This window comes from Camelus bactrianus, chromosome 19 (genome assembly GCF_048773025.1).
Source record: "Camelus bactrianus isolate YW-2024 breed Bactrian camel chromosome 19, ASM4877302v1, whole genome shotgun sequence".
In the NCBI taxonomy this organism is placed as follows: Eukaryota; Metazoa; Chordata; class Mammalia; order Artiodactyla; family Camelidae; genus Camelus; species Camelus bactrianus.
The window spans coordinates 34,345,079-34,368,397 of NC_133557.1; the positions used below are offsets into that span (position 1 = coordinate 34,345,079).

At 56.9% G+C, this 23,319-nt stretch overlaps 2 protein-coding genes and 1 long non-coding RNA gene across 7 annotated transcripts in view; 2 read left to right on the forward strand and 1 right to left on the reverse strand.

The window, feature by feature from the left end:
• Window positions 1–8,401, forward strand: part of NAPB (NSF attachment protein beta) — a 32,211-nt gene extending 23,810 nt beyond the window's left edge. The window contains exons 8-11 of one of the 2 annotated variants that reach the window (XM_074347775.1): window positions 4,032–4,136; window positions 5,050–5,118; window positions 5,368–5,418; window positions 6,246–8,401. In XM_074347775.1, the coding sequence (XP_074203876.1) occupies window positions 4,032–4,136; window positions 5,050–5,118; window positions 5,368–5,418; window positions 6,246–6,356 (336 nt within the window). In that variant the 3' untranslated portion in view covers window positions 6,357–8,401. Of the gene's footprint in view, window positions 1–4,031; window positions 4,137–5,049; window positions 5,119–5,367 lie in introns of both variants that reach the window. The other variant, XM_074347774.1, reaches the window with a different exon arrangement.
• A 1,223-nt stretch (window positions 8,402–9,624) lies between these two features.
• On the reverse strand, window positions 9,625–17,904 carry GZF1 (GDNF inducible zinc finger protein 1). Of its 4 annotated transcripts, none has more exons than XM_074347772.1 (6): window positions 17,809–17,904; window positions 15,004–16,403; window positions 13,855–13,949; window positions 12,134–12,301; window positions 11,579–11,736; window positions 9,625–11,464 (listed from the first exon to the last, which is right to left on the reverse strand). In XM_074347772.1, the coding sequence occupies exons 2-6, from the start codon at window positions 16,380–16,382 to the stop codon at window positions 11,114–11,116; spliced, it is 2,151 nt and encodes a 716-aa protein (XP_074203873.1). In that variant the 5' UTR covers window positions 16,383–16,403; window positions 17,809–17,904; the 3' UTR covers window positions 9,625–11,113. The 4 variants fall into 4 exon arrangements, with proteins under 4 accessions (XP_074203873.1, XP_074203872.1, XP_074203874.1 ...); XM_074347771.1 differs by lacking the exon at window positions 17,809–17,904 and adding an exon at window positions 17,459–17,592; XM_074347773.1 differs by lacking the exon at window positions 17,809–17,904 and adding an exon at window positions 17,252–17,500 and having other exon boundaries at window positions 9,625–11,418.
• A 217-nt stretch (window positions 17,905–18,121) lies between these two features.
• Window positions 18,122–23,319, forward strand: LOC123613656 (uncharacterized). The gene is made up of 2 exons (XR_006721042.2): window positions 18,122–22,715; window positions 22,839–23,319. It is a non-coding gene; the product is annotated as an uncharacterized LOC123613656 (long non-coding RNA).

The window sequence follows — 23,319 nt, forward strand, 5'->3', positions numbered from 1 at the left end:
TCTGGTGCGCTGTTCTCATCATCAAGCGTGTTGGGTCTTGTCAGGGCTTTTCTGCATCCTGGGAGATGATCCTGTGGGGCTTGTCCTTTGTTCTAGTAACATGTCTTTGTTGGTTGGTTTCCGTGTGTCGGCCCAGCCTTGCGTCCCTGGGAGGCGCCCTGCTCAAGTGCTGAGCAGCTGGGGGTTCCTCCGAGCACTGTCAGGTTCCGAGTCTCTGGAAGGACTCAACTCAGTGAAAGCTGCCTGGCCACAGTTACGGTTTATTGTAGTAGAAGGTTGCAGAGTAACATCAGCCCCAGGAGGAGGTACTGAGGGCCGGATCGGAAGAGTCCTGAGTGCGAGCTTCCTGGTGTCCTCCCCGACTGCAGCTGTGCGGGCGGCCGCGGGTGGAGCACGCAGTGTTGTCGCCGTGGAAGAGGCACCCAGACCTGGTGTCCAGGGTTTCCTGGGGCCCAGGCACCTGGACGGGGCCTGGCCTTGTTCTCCAGCCCCTCTGTGGGTGGAGCCGAACCACACTGTCCAAGACCCCCAGGTAAACAGAACACTCAGGCAGGACGCTCTGAGGGCTTCGAGATCACCTACCAGGAATCCCGGGCAAAGGCAAGACTCTCTTTGGACAACACAAAGCCGTAGTGTGTAGTCCCCTCTGAGTAGCTGGAGTTGCTTGTCTGGTGTTCGTTAGGGATTCTGCGTCTGTACTCACAGGGGTGTTTAGTTTTCTCTCGTGACGTCCTCGTCTGGCTTGGTAGACGGTGATGCTGGCCTCGCAGGTGAGTTGGCGAGTATCCCCTCCTCTTCTGTGTCTTGGAAGAGCTTGTGAAGGGCTGGTGTTCGTTCTGTAGACATTTGGTAGAATTCAGTGGTCTTCTCTATTTTTCAGTTTCATTGATCCCTGCTCTTACCCTGATTTCTATCCTACTTTCTTCAGGTTTATTTTGCTCTGTTTTAGGGAGTTGCGGGTGGGAGCTTAGCTTACTGATTTTCCTCTGTTGTGTGTGCATTTTTCATGCTGTCAGTTACCCGCTGAGCGCTGCTTTGACTGTCTCACAATTCTGTTACTTTTTTTTTACTTATTAAATTATGTTTGTTGATTTTCATGGATTATTTATAAGCATCTTGTTGGATTGCCAAGTGTTTGAAAAGGTTCCTCCTGTCTTTGTCGTGTTGACCTCCGGTTGATTCCGTTGTAGCTGGAGAACACTGTGACTGCAGTTCTCACACGTTTGTCGAGGTTCCTCTACGGCGCAGAGCCAGTCTGTCTGGGCCCACGTCCTGTGGCCCCGCTGCTGCTGGGCGGCACGCTCTGCAGGCGCTGGCCGAGGCGGGGTTGCGGTCTCGCGTGTGCTTGCTGGTCTCCGTCTGCCTCTCCGGTTGGGGTGTGACCCGGTGCTGTGACCGCAGCTGCGGATCTGTCCGCCGCTTGTCTCGGTCGGTCTGGGCTTCACGTGTTTCGCAGCTCTGTCTGCTGCATATGGTTTTAGGATTGCTGTCTCCTTGGTGAGCTGCCGGTCATGATGCAGTGTCCCCTTCTGTCTCTGGTGATTTTCTTGCTCTGAAGTCTGTCTGTGTGACACTAATCCAGTCTCTCCTGCTTTCCTTTGGTGAATGTTTGTATCGTGTGTATTTTTGCGTCCTTTTCCTTTCAGTCTGTCTGTGTTGTTATAATTGAAGTGAGTTTGTTGTGGACGGCATAGAGTTAGGCCGTATTTTTAATCTGCTCTGCCAATCTCTGTCTTTTAATTGGTATGTTTAGATCATTCACACTTAATGTAATTATTGATGTGTTAGAGTTGGAGTTGGCCATTGTGTTTTTTTGTTTTCTGTTTATGCTCTGTTTTTTGTTTTTCTGCTTCCTTTTCCTGCCTTTGAGGGAGTTAGTGCTGGATTACCTGCAGTGTTTGGGGTGTATCACTCCAATAGGTTTTGAGTGAGTGCGCTAGACACTGCATTTACATAACGTGTCCCAGGCTAATGGTGGTGTCATTTTTTCAATCCAGGGAAATACGGATATCTTACCTTACTTTCTGTCCCTTTTCCTCCCATGTTCAGTATATGATGTTGTGAATATTTCCTCCACATGCCCCCGCCAGTCAGCCTTGTGGTGTCTGTCTCAGCATCATCTAGGAAGTGCAGGAGGAGAAGAGAAGCGCGTTGTGTTTCCCGTCTTTGGCTCACTGGACCCTTTACTCCTGGCGTCCCAGGTTCCTTCCTGGGTTTCCTTTCTACTTGGAGAACGGCCTTCTGAGCCTCCCGTTTGGGGCAGGTCTGCTGGTGCTCCTTCGTCTGGGGGAGTTTTGACCTCCCCTTCGTTCCTGAAGCGTGTTTCCCCTGGGTGTGTGGCCCTGGGCTGACAGCTCTCTCCTTTCAGCGCTTGGAGGAATGTGCACCATACGGCTGCGTGGTTTCCGATGAGAAGTGTGCTGTCACTCAGGCTGTCCTCCTGCTCAGTGAGCTGATGTTTCTCTCGGCCCCTTTCAAGATGCTTTTCTTTGTCTTCAGTTTCCAGAAGTGTACGTGGCATGGGTGTCTTTGCTTTTGTGCTGTTTGTATTTCACTGAACTTCCAGAATCTACGGGTTTATGTTTCTTGCCAAATTTAGGAAATTTTCAGCCATCATTTCTTCAAGTGTATCCTAGCTGCTCTGCCCGCCTCCCCCGGGACTCAGCCCAGATGGGCCTTGTTTCATCATCACGGAGGCCGTGAGGCCCTGGCCCCTTTCTCTCCCTCTGTCTTCTCTCTGTTGTTCAGACTGTGATTTAATGTTCTCACATGAGGTTGTCGATTCCTTCCTCGGTTCCCTCTGTTCTGCTGTTGAACTCATCTACTTTTTGGGTCATTAATTGTGCCTTTCAGTTCTGAGGTTCCTGTTCGCTTTGTCTTTGTACCTTCTAGGGTTTTCTGCTGAGAATCTTTCTTCCTTGATGCTGTGGTTTGAACTCTAGTCTCAAGCACTTGGCTGATGGTTCATTGAAGCATTTTTAGGAGGGTTCCTTTGAAATCCTCATTAGAAAATTCCAGTGTTTCTATTAACTGAGAACTGTCATCTGTTAGTTGTCTTTTTTTCATTCAGCTTGAGATCTTCCCCTTTTTTGGTATTTGGAGTTTGGAGTTTCAGTTGAACACTGGACGTTTTCACGATGCGTTAAGAGACTGGGCTTTGTTATGCCTCTGCTCTCAGCGGGCTCCCTGGACACAGCTCCGGCTGGGAAGGGGTGTCTCCGTGCTTCTGCCAGGTTAGGGGAGCAGTTCAGGCTCCCCTCCTGCCGCCTCCTTACTGTCGGGTGACAGGAGAGGTCACCCTGCACTGGGCTCTCCTGGGGCCACGCAGCTGGGAGGTGAGGGCGCCTTGGCCCTGCTGGGAGGAGGGGGCCCAGCCCCTGTGTGGTCTGCACTGCCTCTGCGGGGTGCAGGGGGTGCCGGCGGGCTCCTGCTTCCGCCCTGGAGTCCCTGAGTGGGAGGCCCAGGGAGGGGGGTCTCATCTCCCTCTTGGGCGTTGCTGTCGGGAGCGCGGCTGGAGGGGAGTGCTTGCCATCAGCATGGATGCTTTCTGTCCTGCTCACCTGCCCCTCTGCTGGCCCTCTGGCCAGAGGGCAGACTCACTCCACCCACTGCCGTTTATGGGTCGCTGGCTTGTTCTGTCCCATGTCAGAGATGACGCAAGAAAAAGGCAGCCCAGGGCGCTGTCCTCCGTGTGTCCCTGGCTGCTCTGCCCCCACCTTCCAGCCCTGACGCTAGCTCACGTGACAGAAGCGGGGCCTTTAGTCGCCCTTCACGGGAGGGACAGGAAGGCGTGTCTGTTCCGTCCCGGATGTGGAAGTCGTCCAAGTCATTTTTCAGCAGGTCAGCACTTTATGTGTTAAATATTGCTTCTGGTCTAAGAACAGTTTCCAGTTTATGATATTCAACCATAAGAATGTACTTCCTCACTTACTTCACGTGAGACACAGGGCGCTTCCCGAGGAGCAGAGGCGTGTCAGTCTGCCCTTGGTCGGCAGGCGGCCCTGGCCAGGCTGACCCTGCTCTCTGCCTAGGTCGGGGCCAGCACCATGGACAACCCGTTGCTGAAGTACAGTGCGAAGGACTACTTCTTCAAGGCCGCCCTCTGCCACTTCATTGTAGACGAGCTGAACGCCAAGGTGAGAGCCCGCCGGTGCCGGTGTTGGCGGCGTCACCCGGGAGCGTGGCCTCGGCTGCTGCGCCAGCCTCGGGCGGCCTTGCCAGCAGCAAGACCAAGCCGGCACGTGGAGCATGACCTAAGCGCTGGTGCTGGGACCCTGTCCCACCTGCGATGTCCCCACAGCAGCTGCCGCAGCCCTGTCCTTAAACTAAGGCCCCCGGGACCACGCTCCCTTCATAGTTTTGATTTAAAGAAATTCCAGGCCTGAGGGGAGGCAGTAAAACTAAAATAACATCCTTTTTTATTTTTATTTTTAAAATTGGGGTTTTTTTGGGGGGGGGTAATTAGTGTTACTAATGCCTAATTAGATAGAGGTACTGGGAATCGAACCCAGGACCTCGTGCATGCTAATTAAGCACGTGCTCTACCCCGAGCTCTACCCTGCCAGCCTCCCCTCTCCCCGTAACATCTTTTTGCAGACTCAGAGATGGAATTGGAGTGAGGATGGGGAGAGACTGAAAAGCAGGCTGAGGGCTGGGAGGCGCAGCGATGGGGCAGCCGTAGTGTTGGCGGTGTCGGGGCTCCCCCTGGGAGGAGGAGGCCCCTCGGGCGTCGGGGAGGCCGGGCGGTGTGGGGGAGACACCTCTGCTCAGGGAGAAACGGGCGCCTGGTCTGGGGGTCTTGAGATTAGGTCTGGTGTACGTTGTCTTCTCTGGCGCAGCCTCACCCAGAAGAACTGGTTTAGACGTTTATTTTTAACTGGAAGTTCAGAATGTGTGGTTGGAAGAACACGGGTGGGTCCGATGCAGCGTCTGGCGGCGTTCTCGTGTGCACGTGAGAAGCACGTCGGTCAGCGGCACCGGCGTGCGCAGCACGTCAGCGCGGGTTCCTGGCTCAGCGGCTCAGAGGGTAACGAGTGGTCTCCCCTGCAGCTTGCTCTGGAGAAGTACGAGGAGATGTTCCCAGCGTTCACTGACTCAAGAGAATGTAAACTGCTGAAGGTGAGCGGGTGGGGCCCGGCCGCCCCGGCGCTGCGCTCTCGCTGGCCACTGGGGGTGCTCACGCAGAGCCGTGCCCCCCCCCCCCCCCCCCCCCCCGCTCGGGCTCATCTTGGCTCGTGTCTGAGCCCGTCCCCGTCGTGAGGACTCGGCAGCGCGTCAGGGCGACACCAAGGCTGTTTCTGTATGTAAAGTGCTCGTAGGTGGACCTTTTTAACCTACCAAACTAATTTTTCCATATTTTTGCTCCAGAAACTCCTAGAAGCTCATGAAGAACAGAACAGTGAGGCTTACACAGAAGCAGTAAGTTCTCCTTTGGGAGTAGCACGTTTTCTGAAGGTTCAAGTCACAGAAGGTCCTTTTTCTTTTCATTGTGGAAATGCTGAGCATTCCTTTGGACATCACTGGGGTTCACCGAAGCGTGTTTTCCGAAAGGCGTGCTTTTTAGCTCCCACGGACCTCGCAGGTGGACCTTCTGCGAGCCACGCTGCGTTAGCTGTGAGACAGACGCACGTCACACGCGGCTGTGGCTCCTTTTTGGGGTGTTTCCTTTGGAAAATAATCGGATCCCTAAACAGTAAAGTAAAAGCAGTCAGAGCTAATCAGTTACATTTCAAACAAAAACAAAGCAGTGAGAGTGTGTTACTTTCTTGGCATAAAATAAATGGGAATTTTTTTTTCACATTCATCAATTTCCTGTTTTCCCATCCTTTTCCATCTTATGTGTAGAATTGAGTGAATTTCTCAGTGTCCTTCATTCATTCATCCATCCTGGCTTGGGAGCAGCGGTGGGAATGGCCTTCGTGTGGCTGCGCGTCCGTCCTTGGTGGTGGGTGGGGCGGGGCGAGGCTGAGGGCTTGTGCCCCCGCACGCCCTGCGTCTGCTGTCCCCGCTCCCTGTCCAGCGGGCATCGGCGCAGCGGTGACCTCCACGCTGCCTCGGCCTTGGACAGGGTCTGCTGTCCTTATGGGAGCGTGTCGTTAACTTCGTCGCAACAGTCACGGGATGGTGGGAAAGTTATAAAGTGGAGTGAACGGGTTCAGGTGAAAGTCAGTGGCCGTCAGTGGAAGTATTCGGCAGTTTCTGTTCTGTTTTCCACGGAGTCAACCCGTTCTCTGCCCTTGAACCAGGTGAAGGAATTTGACTCGATATCCCGCCTGGACCAGTGGCTCACGACCATGCTGCTTCGCATCAAGAAGTCCATCCAGGGGGACGGCGAGGGCGACGGGGACCTGAAGTGAGGCTGGCGCCCTGGGTGGCTGCGGCCCTCCTGAGTTCCGTGTTGGGCCCGTGACCACGGCAGGGTGCCTGCTCAATGGCTTGTTTTCATTGCACACGAGCCCAGCTGTGCGTGTGTGCGTGTGTGTGAGCAGCTGCGTGCGTCCCTGTGAGGCAGGCGGGTGGGATGGACCATCCACCCGCCAGAGTCCCCAGAGCTCTAAGAACTGCTTCCGAGCCTCGCTGTGTCACTGTGGTCCGCGCAGCACTTGGGTTTATGTTGCCGCATCCGACGGCCTTGGCCTTGGCCTTGGCCCCCAGCCCCCCGCTCTGTAGACGCTTTACAGCTTCTCTGTGACCTTGTGCCTGGATGTGTTCTCTGAACATGGCTTGCAGCGCAGGACACCTGTTAGGCATCATCGATGACTTTCCTCGTTGGAAATTTCTTCTCTTTGCTTTCTCGTGATTCTTTTGATGGTGCCAGTGACCATTTTCCGTGGGTTTAATGTTGTGTTGGACACGAGCGCACACGTGAGTCAGGAACAGCCATGTCTGCTGGCGGCCCAGGTGTGGACGGGTGTGGGTGGGCCTGCTGCCCTCACTCACGTACACACGCACTTGCCAGCTCCGTGAGATCGGGGCTTCCTGTCCTGCTTGTCCTCGCCCTTACACAGAGGGGGTTCAACGGCTCGTCCCTCCCCTTCGTGCTCGTGCACCTTCCCACATGCCCCTCACGTCCATGCTCAGCAGGGCTGCAGGGGACTCACGTCAGGCTTAGCAAAGTGTGTCATGAATTATCGTCCACTTACTGGGCGTGTCGGGCTCGGTGGGGTGAACACGGTGCCGAGGTTCACGTGTGCCCAGCCAGGAAGGAGCCCCACGCCTCCGGGAGAGCCTGCTCTGTGCCGGTAGACTGGTCCAGCCTGTGGGTTTGGGTTCGGTCCTGTTAATTTGGGTCATATCTGTGTGCTCTGTTGACCTAGGACCCTGGGCCCTGCCCGTCTGTGGCACGTTGACCCTGTACCTAGATGTGCTCTTGTTTTATGTCTGATGTGTGTTTATTGCCCTGGGAGGACAGTGTTGACACAGGTGAAACTCCCTGCCACGTGACACGGGAGGTGGCACTGCACATCCACGCGACACGGGAGGTGGCACTGCACACGTTTCTGTGCAGCCTTGCTCCATCGCTCACCTCAGACGTCGGTGTCGCTTGTTGGAAGGAGCTCCTGGTCTGACCGCGCAGAACAAACTCCTCGCGGGGATGTCTTTGCGGCCGCTCCCTTAGCGTCTCCACCGCCCCCTGCGGACGCCCCCTGCAGGGCTGTGGTCCCGAGACGCGGATTCGGCAGCGTTCTGTCACGTCAGTTGGGGTGATGTGGATTGAGACGAACACTGGGATCAGTGGCGGGGTTAAGGTTTTTTGTTTTTAATGTTTTACATGAAGAGAGTAACTAATTGCAGCGGCCACAGCAGGCCTGCCAGACAGCAAAGGAGAGCGAGGAGCAACAGCCTGGGAGCAGGAGCGGGACCTGGACCTCCCTCCTTGGACGCTGCTCGGGGCAGGCGTGGCTGTGACTCAGAGCCCGGGTTAGTGTTCCAGGGTTTGTGGGCCGTTGTTCGTGAACGAAGTGTGATGACTGCTTATGTTACAGTCTCTGTGTTTTAGCAAATTGATAAAGTGAGTTAAAATTTCTTACAGGAAAGCTTAGCTTTTTGTGGCAACGTTTTAATACCTTGTGTGAGCTCCTTTTTTATTTAATGCTTTTAAACCAGTATTTTGCACAGTCGTGACCACATGTGACGGTGTCACTACCCGTGTGTGCATCTGTCGTCTCCTCCGATAGCACGCGTTAGATCCCCAGCACCTGGGCACTCTGGGGGACGTGGCGGCCCAGCATGCCTCCCGTGGCCGCCCACCCGCAGGGAGCCAGGTCGGGGCCCGGCCGCGGCCTCTGCCCCGTCGTGCCGTCGCGGAGGGCTGTATTGTGAAAACTAACCCTGTGACTAACCTGCACCTTCTCAGAAAGTCTGTGACCCTGTGCAGTAAATAAAGTGGAATTTACCAGCAGTGTGTCGGAGTCCTTCCTGGCTGGACTGCACAGGTTGGAGTGGCTTCCTGTCCTGGAGGTTGTCCCCACCGGGTGGAGGGCAGTGGTCAGGGGTGGTCTCGGGCCCGGGAACACCCACCCAGCCCACCCCCAGCTCTGCAGGCCTGCTGCTGGCTCGGGAGCCTCGCCTGCACCTGAGGGAGCGGCGCTCTGAGGACACCTAGTGTCTCCCTGGGCGGACCCGCCCCGCCCCGGGGCCTCGTTCAGGTCCCGCAGACAGTTCAGAGCAAAGTCAGAGTGGACTAAGAGACCACCCCGTCTAGGAATTCAGCCCAGTGGTGGGGGTTCCAGGTCTCTCTCATTCAAACGTCTCTCAGAGTCTCCCGCTGTGGGCGGGTTAAATCCCGGGCCTGCAGGCCTCACGCCAGTCCAGTCCTGTGCGGACCCGTGGAGGAGGCACTGGTTCCCGAGGCCGGCTGGGGGAGGGGCGCACGGGTGGCCTGTGCCCGCATTCGTCTGTCCCTACCTACCTGCCTCCACAGGCCTGTCTTTGTGCCTGTGGACAAAAGGCCTTTTGCCTGAAATAATGTTACTTAAAGTGACAGGAACAGTATCAAGTTTTGGAGACAGACACCCGTTTGGTCTCAGAAACGTACCCATGTAGCAAAGTATACAGTCTTAACAGGTGAGAATAAAATGTAACAAATGGATCACATTTGTTGGTTGAGTTCATCAGCTGCAGCGGAACCAATAAAAGTGCTTCTTCCCCCCACCCCGTGGCCTTTCTTCCCCCAAACTGTGTACAGCTTTGGTTACAAGCAAAGGCAGCAGAGCTTGGGCGTCTGGGCTGAATGCGTCGCCCTCACGATGGCGGGAAGGTGTGACATCACCTGTCCAGAGGCTCCGGGCGGCACTGAGCGCTTCCCCACCTCCAGGATCAGGGCGACCATCACCAGCAACACGGCACCTGGACGGGGAGACACAGGAGACGCCCAGGATGCGTCCTCCGCAGGGTTTCAGGATTTCCCTGTTCTCGGGGGCAGCCCTGCCCTCTGCTCCCAGAAGAGGACCGAGCCGTGAACGTGGCTGGAGGAGCCCGGCGCTGCAGACTGACCATGGCCTTGGAGGACCGGCCCGTTTGCAGAGGGATGGCTGTCCTTGGGCTCCGAGACTCAGGGGCTGCAGTGGTTTCAATCGGGAATCTTTCTACAAAACCTACATTGTAATAATGGAAATACTTACAAACTTTTTACAAAACAAACATTTATTAACACATTAAACTAAATTTTTGTAGACTTCCTAAAGAAACAAAGACAATTCTTCAGTAGGTAACAAAATAATCTATTTAAATTTCTTGTTAAGATGAGTCCACCCCATGGAACAGTTTACGTCAGCCAGGCAGGCTGGCTCTCTGCGAGAATAAAGCGTGAGAGTCGCTATTTTCTGTTCTGCAGACGCCACTGGGAGGCGCTGTCCTGGGAGGTGCAGTGACCCGGCCCGAGCGTGACCCGGGCACTCCCAGCGTTTCTGTGGCTGTCACTGCCTTGGACTCACGCAGAAAGTACCTTTCTCAGAAAATGGAAGTGTTTTCACAGCAAGTTTAATAAATTAAAAGACAAACAACTAGTGAACACAGAAGGATTCTTTTTCTAAGTGAACGTGTTTCCCGGGTCCCGTGAGTCAAAGCACTTTGCACACGCGACCTGCCCTCCCAGGGGACTGAGACTCAGGCTGCAGGAGGCCAGCCTGGGACGACGGGCGCGTGTAAGGCAAGTTACGTAAGGCACGATCCCAGGGGAGTGTGTGCCGAGCCTTTGGTCCCTTCTGCAGATCCGCACGTGCTCCCAGGGGGACAGATGGGGGCCTGGGACTTGCCTGTCAGGCCCTGGATGTGAAAATGAGACAGTCTGGGTTTCTCAAAATTGCAGAGATTAAGTCAGAGAAACCTAGCAAGATTCCAGCATCCTGTGTCTTTAGATTTGTTGCAGCCACCTCGGCGCTACTCGGGAACAAAGTAACTCAAGTGTTTAAGCCCCTCGCATAATTTTTCGCACCCCTCTGCAAAAACTAGGCTGTTTCCTGCTACAATCTTTGGTAGAGCTTTTACCTAATCAGATTTTTAGGAATGATACCCAACAGCCACATTTCATTTCGAACACCATTTTCTGACACTTGTAGCCACAGATGCTGTGAGCAGCCACTGCCTAGGGTGCGGCTCAGCGCCTGCGGAGCGGGCATGGGGAGGGGCGCGTCATCCCCTCCGACCCCCGAGTAGAGCTGATTTGCTTCAATTTGACAGGAAAGAAACAGCTGAAAATGCGCAGCCCCAGTTTTATTTCAGCGTGGTAGGAACACACCCGAAGTGAAGCCACACGGAAGCCTGCGGCAGGGAGAGGCCAGGGGGTGGCGGCAGCTTCAGGAGCGGGTGGGTGCGGTGTCTGCGGTGTAGCCAAGCAGCTAGCGAGCGTCGTGGGCGTCGGGACAACAGGTAGCGGGGTGATGACAGCAGGACTGAGCGAAGTCACTGCGTCGGCCACCTCATTGACAAAGTCACAGAGACCGCACAGTGAGGACGTCTAAGGGGAAGCTTCAGAGACGGTGCGACAGGCGTGCGCGTCAGCACAACTCGGGAGGGTCGCCTAAGCCGTCCCTGCCCACCGCTTGGCCTGCGGCTCCTTCCTTGGCCACGACGTCACCGCGGGTCCAGCCCTCATACCCGGCAAGGCTGAGCGCTACTCCCCGTCGGTCAGAGCGCGCAGCTGGGCGGGCCCAGCGTCCGGCTGGGGCGTCAGCTCACTGAGCCCGCCGACGGCGGCGGCCAGCAGTGCGGCCTGGGGGCCCCCGGCCGTGTCCGACTTGCAGGCCGGCTCCGCAGGCCCGTCCTCGGCCATGGCAGGTGTGCTGCCCTGGATGGCGGCCAGGTTGTGGAAGCGGCCATTTTCCGCGAAAGACAGCAGCGTGCCTGGGAGCGGGGGCGGCGCATGCTCTCCGTCAGGCCGCTCGGCCTTGGGCCCCTCGTCCTGCTTGGGGGAGCCATCTACAATGACAAGGAAAGACTTCCATGGGGTATTCCTATCATGGACCTACGGGCCAAACAGAGCACAAGTCACCGACCGCAGCGCCGCCACTCGGGCCCCGACGCCCGTCAGGCCCCCGGCCACCAGGCCCTCATCGCGGACCGGCCTCCCCCGGCTTACCGAGGTGTGCCGCCGCAGTGTGGACTTGTCGGTGAACGTCCGTCCGCACGCGTTGCACATGAACGGCTTCTCCCCCGTGTGGATGCGGTGGTGCCGCTGGAGGGCGTTGAGCTGCGTGAACTGCTTCCCGCACTGGTCGCAGCAGTAGGGACGCTCCCCTGGACGGAAGAGACACAGCGACCGGCTGCCCCTGCGGCCTGGACCCGGCCTGGAGGAGGGCGAGGCTGGCCAGGGAGGTCACAGCCTCTGCCGACCGCGGCGGGGCGGCTCCGGGCGGCGCCGGGCTTCCACAGACCGGACGTAAAGCCCCAAGTCCCTGACGTGCACGTGCATGTCCGCTGATCCAGACAGACCATCACCCCTAATGGCCACACACCCACATCCACCTTCCAACGTTCATATCCTTTCAGTCTGTCAGAGCCAGACACCAGAAACCCAGGAATTGTAAATGCCATCAGGACACACAGAGGTGAACTCTGGGTGCTTTTCTAGCAAACCTAACGCCTCCAGGGTGTCTTCCTGCCCCGCAGCCCCCTCGGCGACTGCCAGCCTCACCTGTATGGACTTTAATGTGCTGGTAAAGTGAGTTCCGCTGCGCAAAAGTCCTGAAACAAACTTCACATTTAAAGGGTTTGGACCCAGTATGGATTCTATTGTGGTGTTTTAAATACTCCTTAGAAGCGAAACTCTTGCCACACGTCTCACACATAAAAGGTCTTTCACCTGCAGGAAGAGAGGAAACACGCAGTCAGTAATGACGCAGGCGCTGGAGCACGCGGGGAGACCGGGTTCACCTCCAGCCCCACAGGAACCCCCACGAGGTGCCTTGGCGGGCAGCAGGCTACATTTTCTAGTTAAAATTATCAAAAGGAGGAGGTTGCGGAGCACGTGCTTAGCGTGCATGAGGACCTGGTTTGATCCCAGGTCCCTCCGTTAAAATAAATAAGCTATTATAAGACACTAACACTTGTTCACGTCCAGCCCCTGCTGCTTGCTGAAAGCTGGTGTGACGCACCCGCGGAGAGCCCAAGGACGCTCCCCAGGCCAGGCGCTTTCACCTGGCTCGTGCCAGAAACTCAGCCCTTCTGGACAAGAGCCAGTTTTCCAGCTTGCCTGGTGGAGGAGCTGGACTCCTCACGGTGCTCCTCCCAGAGGGACAGGAGTCACGCTGGACAAGCCTGGCTGCCCTGAGCAGCAGCCCCCAGCCCGCCGGGGGGGCCGGGCCCAGGAGGGACACCCGCCTTCCAGGGTGCGTGGTCTGGGCCCTGAGCCCCACAGTCAGACTCCTGTCGGGGGGCCCGACTGCACAATCGTCCAAACACACTAGCGGTAATAAAACCCAAGTATATTTTCATTTTCATCAAACAACTGACTCTAACTTATCCCTTCAGTGTGGTGGCCTCAGGCTGCTCGTCTCCCACAGGAGCCCGGGTCTGCTCACTCTGGTCATTCAGTTCACATCACTGGCTCGTCTGTCTCGCCCGTGTTTGAACTCGAGGCTCAGGTGACAGTGCTTAGAATTAGAAGGAAGAACTCCTCCGTGCAGGGGGTGAGGACCTGGCTTAGTGTGACAGCCACAGCACAGGGCAGCTAGGCTGTGTGCACTCCCGCTCCCGCGCACAGGGCTCTGAGCCTCAGGAGCCCTGTGCGGAATCAGAGCAAAGACAGCCCACGTGGCCTCCCTCACGTGACACAACTCTACCACAGAGATTCGGAAAAAGCAGGTAATTCCACCTCCTTAACACATCGTGCAGCGAGTTAGTTTCTTCTCGTCTTTCACGTGCAGGTGTTCAGTAAGGCTGGGGTTAACCATGTGCTTAGTCGTGCGCCTCCCAACTCGCCATCCAAGCCCGGGTGCTGTTCCGCGTTCGGAGACCTTCCTCCGACGGCCTGGTCGTGGACGGGAGGGAGGGCACCTACCCACTTACTGACCCACTTCCTTGGGGCTGGAGAGTCAGGCTGTTTCCAGAGACAGCAAGAAGAGGGTAACAGCATAGAGCTTCCCCCACCTTCTGAGCAACGTCTCTGAGAAAGGCCCCGCGGGGACTCGGGCTCCGTCAGTCAGCCCCGTCCGCACCCCTGGACCCCAGGGCCTCCGTGTGCAAGGCCATGGCAGCGGGCGCGTGCACTGGCTCACTCATGCTCACTCACGAGGTGGGAGGGCGACATCACTGCTCTGACCAGACCACTGGGCCGATGCCAGCTGCGAGATCAGTACACCGCAGTTTCCTGTCTACAGCCAGGAAAGGCATCAGCCCCAGAGTGCGTGGACTCACCTGTGTGACACCTTTTGTGATAAATCAGCATGTGGTTCTGAGTGAATCTCGCGCCACACTCGTCGCAGACAAAAGGCTTCTCCCCTGTGTGAATCCTGAGAGCACAACGTACAGACGGTAACTCAGATGTAGTTCAAAGCTCACTTTGTAATAACACACTTTCCACCTTCACTCGTGAAGCCGGTTTACCCCGGGGGCCCCAGTGAGAAGGACTGGAAGTGAGAGGCCCAGGACTGCCACCCCGAGTCCGCTTCTGCACAAGGCCGACACTGCCATGTCCCCACCAGACGCAGAGCCTCCACCCACGCCGGTCTTGTGGTTCGGGCTGTCGCCAGACACATGCGGACAGGGACCACGCCTCTGCACGCTGCTTAAGACACTAAATAAGGTCTGTAAAGCTTCCCCATTGAGACTGATCTCCCACAAACCCCTTAGGGACCATTGCTGACAAACCACCACGTGATCAAAATGTTTACCATCCTCTCCCAAGTGACATAAGCCGTCTAGAAAGAACTGCTCCCAACGTGCTGGCTGCACTGGTCCCCAGGGCGCCTGCGTCAGCACCTCACTTCACGGCAAGGTGAGTGCAGTGGCCGCCACCACGGTTCACTTAGCCCTTCCTGGGCCAGGCAGTTCAATGGCAGTAACGGGACGGTGGCCACCCCGCCACCAGCCTTGGCCCAGGTTTGAGGGTAGGTCTGGAGCAGAAACCTGTTCTGTCTGCATTTCAGGCATAAACACTGATCACCATAAGGGAACTTATTTAAAAACTGGATGTTCAAAAATCAGGGACCAGAGATCACTGCTCTAATTCTGGAGTTTAGACTAAATGGCAGCAGGTGCTCTCCAAGCCCAGAAAAGTGTCACCTGACTGAGGTCCTCAATGAGACCGCGCGACCCAGCAGGTCACATGCCAGAGTTCTACGTGAAGAGTTGGGACAAGGGGGCGGCAGGAGGCCAGCAGTGGGGCCTGGCGACACTTCCTGTGCCCAGGGATCCACCTCCTGGCATCTCTGCCCGGAAAGAGAATCCAGGGGTCTCAAAGCAGCCTCCCAACTGGGAGCACGAACAGACTAGTGAGGGCCCCTCAGCAGTGCGGCCACACTGGCCAGGCCCGCCAGCCCGTTCCAGGGACGCGGGCCGCCCTACCTCATGTGGGTCTTCAGAGCCGAGGGCTGCGAGAACCTGGCCTGGCACTCGGTGCAGCCGTAGGGCTTGTGACCCGTGTGCGTGCGCTCGTGCAGTCGCAGTGCCGTCTTGGAGCTCAGGCCCTTCCCGCACTGCTGGCACTGGTGCCGCTCGCCGCCGCCCTCGTGCACCTGCACCACGTGCCGCTTCACGTCCTTCTTCCGCTTGAACTTCTTCCCGCACAGCTCGCAGGGGAAGTGGCGCTCACTGCTGTGCACGTGGCGCTGGTGGCCCCGCAGGTTGCAGCGGTTGGCGAAGGTCTGGCCGCAGGTGTCGCAGCGGTGGACCACCTCGGTGGCCACGCCGTGGTGGTGCCGCACGTGCTTCAGGAAGCTCTTCTCGTACAGGAAGGCCTTCTCGCAGACGGTGCACTGGAAGCCGCTCCTCCTCGCCCCCGCCGAAGCCCCGTCCTCCTCCTCCTCCTCTTCCTCCTCCTCCTCCCCGGGCCCCGCCCTCGGCAGCTCTCCCTCAGCCTCTGCCCCAGCACTGCCGTCCTCGTCTTTGGTCACCGGCTCCTTCTCTGTTGCCACGGTGTCCGGGCTGGGGTCTCGGGGGCACCCGGGGTCCCCCCCGGCCTCCTCCACTCCCTTCTGCTGCTCGCGGAGCCTCCGGGTATACTTCTTTTTAGGGATTTCCACAAACACCTTTCTCCCAGCCAGCCTCCCGCTCGCCCTCCTGACCTTAGGGTAGGGAGGCTTGGCGGCCTCTCTTCTCTTGTCCGGCTTGTCCTTGGGCTTCCTCGGGCACGCGCCTGGCGGCACGCCACTGCTCACTCTCTCGCTCGGGGGATCTGGGGAGCCTGCGAGGCCGTTGGCGAGAGGGCCATCCACAGCCACCCCTTCCCGAGGGTCAGGGACGGTGGCAGCAGCGACCAGGGAGCCACCGCTCCCTTCTGCCTCCTGAGACTCCGAGAAATTCTGCAACTCCAGAAGTACAGACTCTAACATTTGTTTCTTCAACTGAAAGCAAGTTTCGGACAAGTCCAAGCACTTCAGCCTGTCGGCCACCTCCAGCATTCGCGGCACCCGGTCTTCCTCCACCTGCACTTTTGCGGTGTAGACAAACTCAAGAAAAGAAGCAAAGTCAGCAACCTGTACTTCGTCTAAGTAGACATTAGTCCTGGCACCATCCACAGTCTTCTCGTTAAGGAACACTTCCTTAAAAAACTTGCTGGTGGCAGCCAGCACTGCCTTGTGGGCCATGAATTCCTCACGGACACCCTGGTACTCCACGCTGACAGTCACGTCGCACAGGTGACCCAGAAGGCGGAGCTGGTGCATCTCACGCAGAAGGTTAAAGGGTGAGGACTTGGATTCCAGCAGAACCGCACCACTTTCCATGTTTCTTCTTTCCAGAAATAGCTTTGAAAACAAAAGCAAGAATTATTCGTGCATGAGCAACCATGGAAGTAAAAGGATTAGAAACTCTCTGAGGATTACTTCAGTTCTTCAGAGGATTTACACTGATTAATAACCTAAACCTAACTTTTCTCATACACAGATTCAAATCACATGCCACTAAGCACGTTTCTGAAGCCCTGGTGCACTTTCCTAAGATACGAGCATGAAAACGTAGTCTGAGATTTCCACCAGCGATAAAGTTAAAATTAATGAAATACATTAAAGGAGTCATTTGTTTATCTGGATCATTTTCTAGTTTGTTCATAGCTCCAAAGCCCCCAAACTAACAGAATTTATAGCAACAATAAATGTCTACTTTGACCAGAAAACCAAATAATCAAAATACATGGCAGCCACCGTCTGAGAGCAACCCTTAGAGGATGCCGTCAGCGTCTGAAAACAGCCAACTAAATAGATACCTCTTTCCATGAACAAAACTTGGAAAAGTAGCCCAGGATCCATGGCCACTTCCAACCCCGAAACCCCTCCTACCCGGGGTCCCCGTTCCCCGGGCCGCGCTGCGGCCCGTGTCCCCCGAGCGGAGACCAGGGCCCCTCCGAACGGCAGGCGGCTCCGTGCGGGCGGCTGACAGGCCGTCCTGGGGCTGCCCCGCCGCTTCACGGGCGCGCTGACAAGGTCACGGGAGCGGCCGGGTCCCCGCGCACCGCGCCGCCCTCCCGCCGCCCGGTCCGGACCCGGCGCGGACGCTCCCCGCGGCGCTCCCGCACCTGCCCCTCCTCCAGGCCCGCCGGCCCCGCCCCCGCCCCGCCCCGCCCCCGCGCGGCCCGCGGCCCGGAGGCCGGCCTCACCTGCGCGGCCAGCCCCTCAGAGGCCGCCGGCCGGAGGACAGCGCCCGCGGCCGGCAGGGAAATGGCCGCAGGTGGCCTCCTCTCCCCACGCCCGCCGGCCGGCCTGGCCCCGTCCCGACTCCCCGGAGGCCTCCCGGCCGAATCGGAGCCCTGGCAGCGCCCGCCGCCGGCCCTCCGCGCCCCCCGCCCCGCGGGCCGCGCACCCACCACCCGGCCGTCACCACCGCGCTTCCGAGGACCAGGCCCTGGGACCGACGGACGGACAGGGGCGGGACGGCGCGGAGAGGGGGACGCTGATTGGTTGCTGCAAGCCTGGCCCCGCCCCCTGCCGGTGGGCTGTCCTGCGCGCACACGTCCGACTGCGGAGGCAGGGAAGTTACGTGATCCGTCGCACGCTGCCGCCCGCGCGTTCGACCGACTGCGCAAATTGCGTCACCCATAGCGAGCCAAGTCTGCGCCTGCGTGGAAAGCTGCGACGCCGACTCGGCGCCTCTCGCAACGCGGAGGGGGCGGGGTGGGCAGGGTGGGCGCCCCCACCAGGAAGGCGTGTGACCTACCGGGCGCGCGGTCACGTACTGGCTCCTCCCCAGCCTCTACCCGAGGGCAGGACAGCGGGTGGGCGGCCCCCGGGAGAGGGCGGGGCGGGCACCCGGAAGTGAGCCGGCGGGGCAGAAGTGCGCAGGCGGGTCCCCGGAAGTAGGGGGCGGCCCCGGAGGTGGGCGGGGCGCTGCCACGTGCCGCAGGCAGCGGTGGGCTGAGCTGAAGCGGTGCGGTGCGGTGCGGTGTTGGTACGCGGCAAGCGGGCAGTTAAGAGCGGAGCCGGAGCCGTGTGTGCTCAGAGATCCTGCGAGCTTCGGGCTGGAGCCGCCGTTTCCAGGTGTGTGCGCGCCGTCGGTGACCGCCGGGCACCGGCTGAGGCGTCGCGTCCGAGTTGGGAACGCGTCGTCGCAGCCTGGAGGGTTGACATCGCAGCTCGGAGCGTCCGTTTGTCCCCATTTCTCCCAGATGTCCAGCAGACCCAGGCACACTCGCGGCTCGCGGACCTGTCACCCCGTATCTTCTGGTCCAGAAACGAGGCAGATCCTCTGCTCAGTCGTCGTATAAAACAGCCCTTCTTACTGTCTCTGACACGGTCCGTAAAGCATCCACCGGAAACGGCTGGGATGCTGTGTGAACCAACGGCGCCCTGGTCCCGGGGAGCAGGGCCTGGGTGAGGGTCTAGCGAGGAGGCCTCGGGCAGCCTCTTTTCCCTTGGGTCAGGGCAGTAGAGGAAGGGAGTAGCCAGAACGGAGTGATTGGAAATAACTGTAGTTAACCATCCTTCAGCTTCTGTGTTTAGGGCTGTTAAGTTCTCAAGTCCATCACAGAATAGAAGGCCTCGCCCTGACACACACGATGTCATTGGTGGAAGGAGCCTAGGGCCAGCGAGCCTGCAGGCCATGTGGCAGAGGGCAGCTGGCCCAGGCCCAGCTCCTCCTCCGGGTAGGGCACGTTCTAGGGGCCCTTCCTGCCACCTCCAGTGAACCTGGCACTGCGCCCACCTGCCCTTTCTGGGTGCGGTCAGCACAGAAGCCAGTGGCCTCAGGGAAGTGAGTCAGCACTGGTTTCAGTGAAGCCCAAACAGGACAAAGCAGTTCCACCACCTTTCCCACTCTACTTTCTAGCTTCTGATTTGTACAAACCTACACATAATCTCTACTTTCTGCTGCATCTAAAAAATATGACTGAGTTCTGATGGTTCCTGAACAGCCCTGCCCTCCTCACACACCTGTTGGCCATTTCTCCCTCCGGCTTTGCCTGGATGTAGGTCCTGCAGTCATGCCCCTTCTCGGGAGGATTTCCAGAATCCATCTGAGTTGCTGGAGACCGGGGCTCATGCCCAGGTGCACGGGCTGACAGTTTACTCTTTCTGCTGTATAAGGACGGCTCTTGCCCTCCATCCAGGTCCTCAGCTTGCTCCTGCAAACGCATCTCCTCCCTGCAAACTTTCCCATTCTGGTTCCAAGTCTCAATAAGAACAGAATGTGCTTCATGGTTACAGAGGGTGAGCCACCACCCTCTGTTACTGGTGTAGTCACTTCCCACAGAACTCTGAAGTGGTAGTATTATCACCCCCTCCCATTATACAGATGAGGAAACTGAGGCATGGGAAGTTTAGCCTACTTATCCAAGGTCACACAGTGCAAGACAGAGCCAGCTTCGAACCTCCACAGGAGACCTCTACCCAGACCACACGCCTTCCTAGCTACAGAACAGAGGCGCTATCTCCTGTCAGACCAGGTAAACATCAGAAAAGAACCACAGAAGGTGCGATTAAATAGCATCCTAAAAGTTCCATGTCTGGTTTGTACGAATCCAAAAGTGAACCCTGAGAAGTGTGGTTTCTAAGGTATTGGAGGCAGATGGGGCAGCCTCTTGCAGAAGCCCAGGGATCTAGCCTTTACTGCCTGACCACCTCACCTCCACACCCTCCTGGGCACTGTGGATACTGAAACCCCCACCGGGTGGGAAAAGCTAAGTACATGATGACCAGGCTGTAGCCATGACATCAGCTGCTGCACTTCGGAGAACTGGCCTCAAAGAAGTGGGAACAAACCGACCCCGGAACTGAAGATAAACTGTACTTAATCAAGAAGACGCTGGTCAGACACCGCACGACCAATCTCAGCAGGATTGTTGGCGCTGACTGTCCTGTTCGGCAAGCAGCCCCCTCCCTCCACCTGTGCACCCCGAAACTCCCCTTTGAAACTCTTGCCAACTGATTGGCAGCGGGGAGTGGGCCTTTGGACAGAAGCCCACCCCCACCCCCCTGCCGGCCTCCGAAATAAAACAAATTTTCCTTTCTACTTACAGGCGCCTCTCTTTGTATTGGCTCTGAGCAGGGAGCAGCCAGACGTGAGTTTCGGTAACAGAATTGAGTAAGAATGAGTAATTTTCAGGCAATACATTGGTGAAAAACTGAAGAAAACCTACTCGCCCACAAGGAGATGACTGAATAATTATAATATACCAATGCACTGGTTTACTGTGCAGTCATTAAAATGATGTTTTTAAAAATGTCTAATGAAACTTTTGATCACTTCAGAATATATACATTTATCAAATCATCAAGTACAGACTTCAGTGAAGCTGGGAAAATGTGAAATTTCCTGGGGAAATGCTCACCATGTGATAGTAAAGAAGGTATGCTTCTTTACTCAGGAGATGATCGCATTTACAAGCAAACGTATAGACGCACACCAGAAGGACCACCCTTCGGCAAGTCCTAGAATGCAGGGGCAGGAGCGCAGAAGCTGCGCGCGCAGCTCCCAGCCCCGCCCCCCCACGTCCCCGCCCCTTCCGGCTCCTCAGGCGCTCACGCCTACTGGCGGTCACGCCGTCCTCCGATTGGTCCTGCGCGGTCGCGGGATGATGATGCCGCCGCCCTGCTTGCGGGTCGGAAGCGCGGGCACTTTGGCGTGCGGACCTCGGGCTGGTGGCCGCGGGGCTGGTTCAGGCTGGTCGGGGCCCGGGGCTGCGCGGTGCCGCCGCTCGCGCCCCCGGCCGTCAGACCGGCGTCTGAGGGCAGCTGGGGCCCAGCCACGACTTTGCGCCCGGCACAGGCCTTCACCTGCCGGAATCTGGGCAAACTACCCGGGTCGAACTTCCCACAAGGGTAGCTGGTGGTTCTTTTAATATTTAAAACGTACCCGTTTTGAGGAGGCTCCAGTATGTTTCAGAGAAGCATCTACTTGGAGACTGGGGAGGAAGGTCACTCCTCGCCATGCCCGCGCCTTGAAAGCCCTTTATTTCTGGCTGCAGAAACACATTTCTGGCTGCAGAAACACATTTCTGATTCTACAGTAAGATTTAAATCTGTGGACTGTGTTTTTGGTTTTTTTTTTTTTTTAAATGAAGTTTACGAGTAAATGGTTGCAGCAAATACCTCGTCTCCTCAGTAAAAATCGAGAACCTAATCTCTAAGGACAGCCATCCTTACGTTTTTGCCAGTCCTTCCAGGAGGTCGTGCATACAGAGCCAAGCCTGTATGGAATCTTTTTTTTTAAAGCACTAATTAATTTCTTCATCTCTAAAATGAGGTTGGAAATAGTGCAAAGTACCTTGAGAAGTTCTTGGGACGTTTTTCTCGATGCTTGGGACAACTATTGTTGACATTCTACAAAGAGTTTGAACTCTTCTGACTACCAAAGAATCTGGAAGACTGTTTCACAATCATATCATGGCGTTTTCAAGGCTGCACAGTAATCCACTCTAGAAATATTACAACTTGTTTAATCTCATTGATGGACTTTTAGGGTACTTTGATTATTATCACAAAGACCCTGTGATGAATCATTTTGTATAAAGGTTACGTACAAGCAGTTGCACTTGCAAAGTATGTATCCCTAGAAACGGAACCACAGCAATAAGGGCCTGAATTGTGTCACTTGCTCTCAGAAGAGCTTGTGCAGTCACCGCCCCGAACAGCTGAGCAGGAACGCTCCTTCTGGACCCTGGCCAGCGTGGGGTACAGCAGTATGTTCTGGTCTACTATCACTATGAATGATGCAAAGTGGCGGTTCCTACCTGTTAGACGACTTTGACCGCAGTTTGCAGGAAGGCCCATCAAACTCGTTACTGGGCGTTGCTGACTCGAGACCTGGAGTTGGGGTTAGTCCAACAGTGCATCAGAATCGCCTGGAACCCAACTTCCCTTTCCCTTCTGCTCTTCAGTTCTGTTTGCTGTGCCCGAGCCTGGAACCTTCGCTCTTGCAAGGGCAGTAGGATTACCCGAGACCCACTAGGAGGTCTACCCAGAGATGAGCAGGGGTTCAGTCCTTTGAAAATGTGTTAACAAAGGGGGGCTTCAGGGAAACTGCCACATCTACTGTGGTTGTCCTTTGTAACATGCCTTTAAAAACTGAGGTTGGGCGAGCACCCTGTCCGGTAGCGAGGCCACGTGCACCTCTGCGGTGTGTGTGCTAGGATCCTTTCCCGAGTCTCCACTTTGCTAAGCCTTTCTGATCTATAGACTCTTACCTGGTTCAGACGTTATCTTTGTCCTGTGTGCAGAAGCTTCTGAATGTGGTCTATTCCAAGCTTGAAAGGTGCACGTTGATCCTCCTGTTTTGAGTTGATCATGATTCACGCAGCAGGCTCTGTCCTGACCCTGCACTCAGGCTTCCCAGGTGTAATACTCCTCCCACTGTGCAGACGAGGAACGTGAGGCTTGGAGACACTGAGCAGTGGCTGAAATCTGAGCCCAGTTCCTGCCTCCGCAACGCCCAGGGGTTGACCTGCATGCTCCTCCGACGTCACAGTCTTCCAGCGACAGAAGAGGAGGCTGTTCCTCTAAAGCGGCAGCCCTCCAGCCTTACTAGGCATCAGGACCGCGTGGACAGTTGGTTTGAGAGCCTGCATCCCTTGCCAGTGCCCAGGTGGTTGTCCTGCTCCAGCGGGTCCCTGGGGCACGTCTGGAACCAGGGTGAGTCTCCGGGGCCTGCGGTTCTGCTCCCCTCTGAGCTTGCAGCTCCCCGGGTCCTGAGATGGAAGCTTTTCCGCCACCTCATCCAGGCCAGGCGAGTGTGACTTCTTTGTTGTGTTTCAGGAAACGCCGTGAGCCAGCGTGCAGGGCTGCCGAGCTGGCCAGTGTGTACCGCCCAGCACGGATGAGAAGCCGCCCTGCTGTGTGGAGGAGCCCCCGCTGATGTGAGGCAGAAGGCCCTGAGCCAGGTTTCCCGCTGCCTGCCTTCCAGCTCATTCCACGTCAGTGCAGTCCACTGCCAGCCTCCAAGCACCCAGAAGCGGGAGGCCGCCCAGCATACCTTCACTCTGAAGGCTCCCTGGTCTGACCGTGTGGACTGGAGGTTTGGCAGGGTCGCTCTAGGTTGCAGGGTGGCTGGCGGTGGGGTTGCGGGAGCGCCTTCCATGTGGTCTGCAGGTTTTCCTGGCAGCGGGTGGGGCTGCTGGGCCACCTGAGTCCCGGCAGCAGGACTGCTGACGTCACGATTGGTCCCCCTGACCCACCTGTTTGCTTTGCCATGTAGAAGGCCCTGGTTCTGAAATCCTGAATAAAAACACCACTTGTG

Excerpts from the sequence above, each read along its gene's own strand:
- GZF1 (XM_074347772.1), bottom strand. The coding sequence starts at position 16,382 with ATGGAAAGTGGTGCGGTTCTGCTGGAATCCAAGTCCTCACCCTTTAAC. Across the intron at positions 12,302-13,854 it reads TCACAAAAGGTGTCACACAG|GTGAAAGACCTTTTATGTGT; the intron begins GTGAGTCCACGC and ends CTCTTCCTGCAG. Across the intron at positions 11,737-12,133 it reads GCACATTAAAGTCCATACAG|GGGAGCGTCCCTACTGCTGC; the intron begins GTGAGGCTGGCA and ends TCTTCCGTCCAG.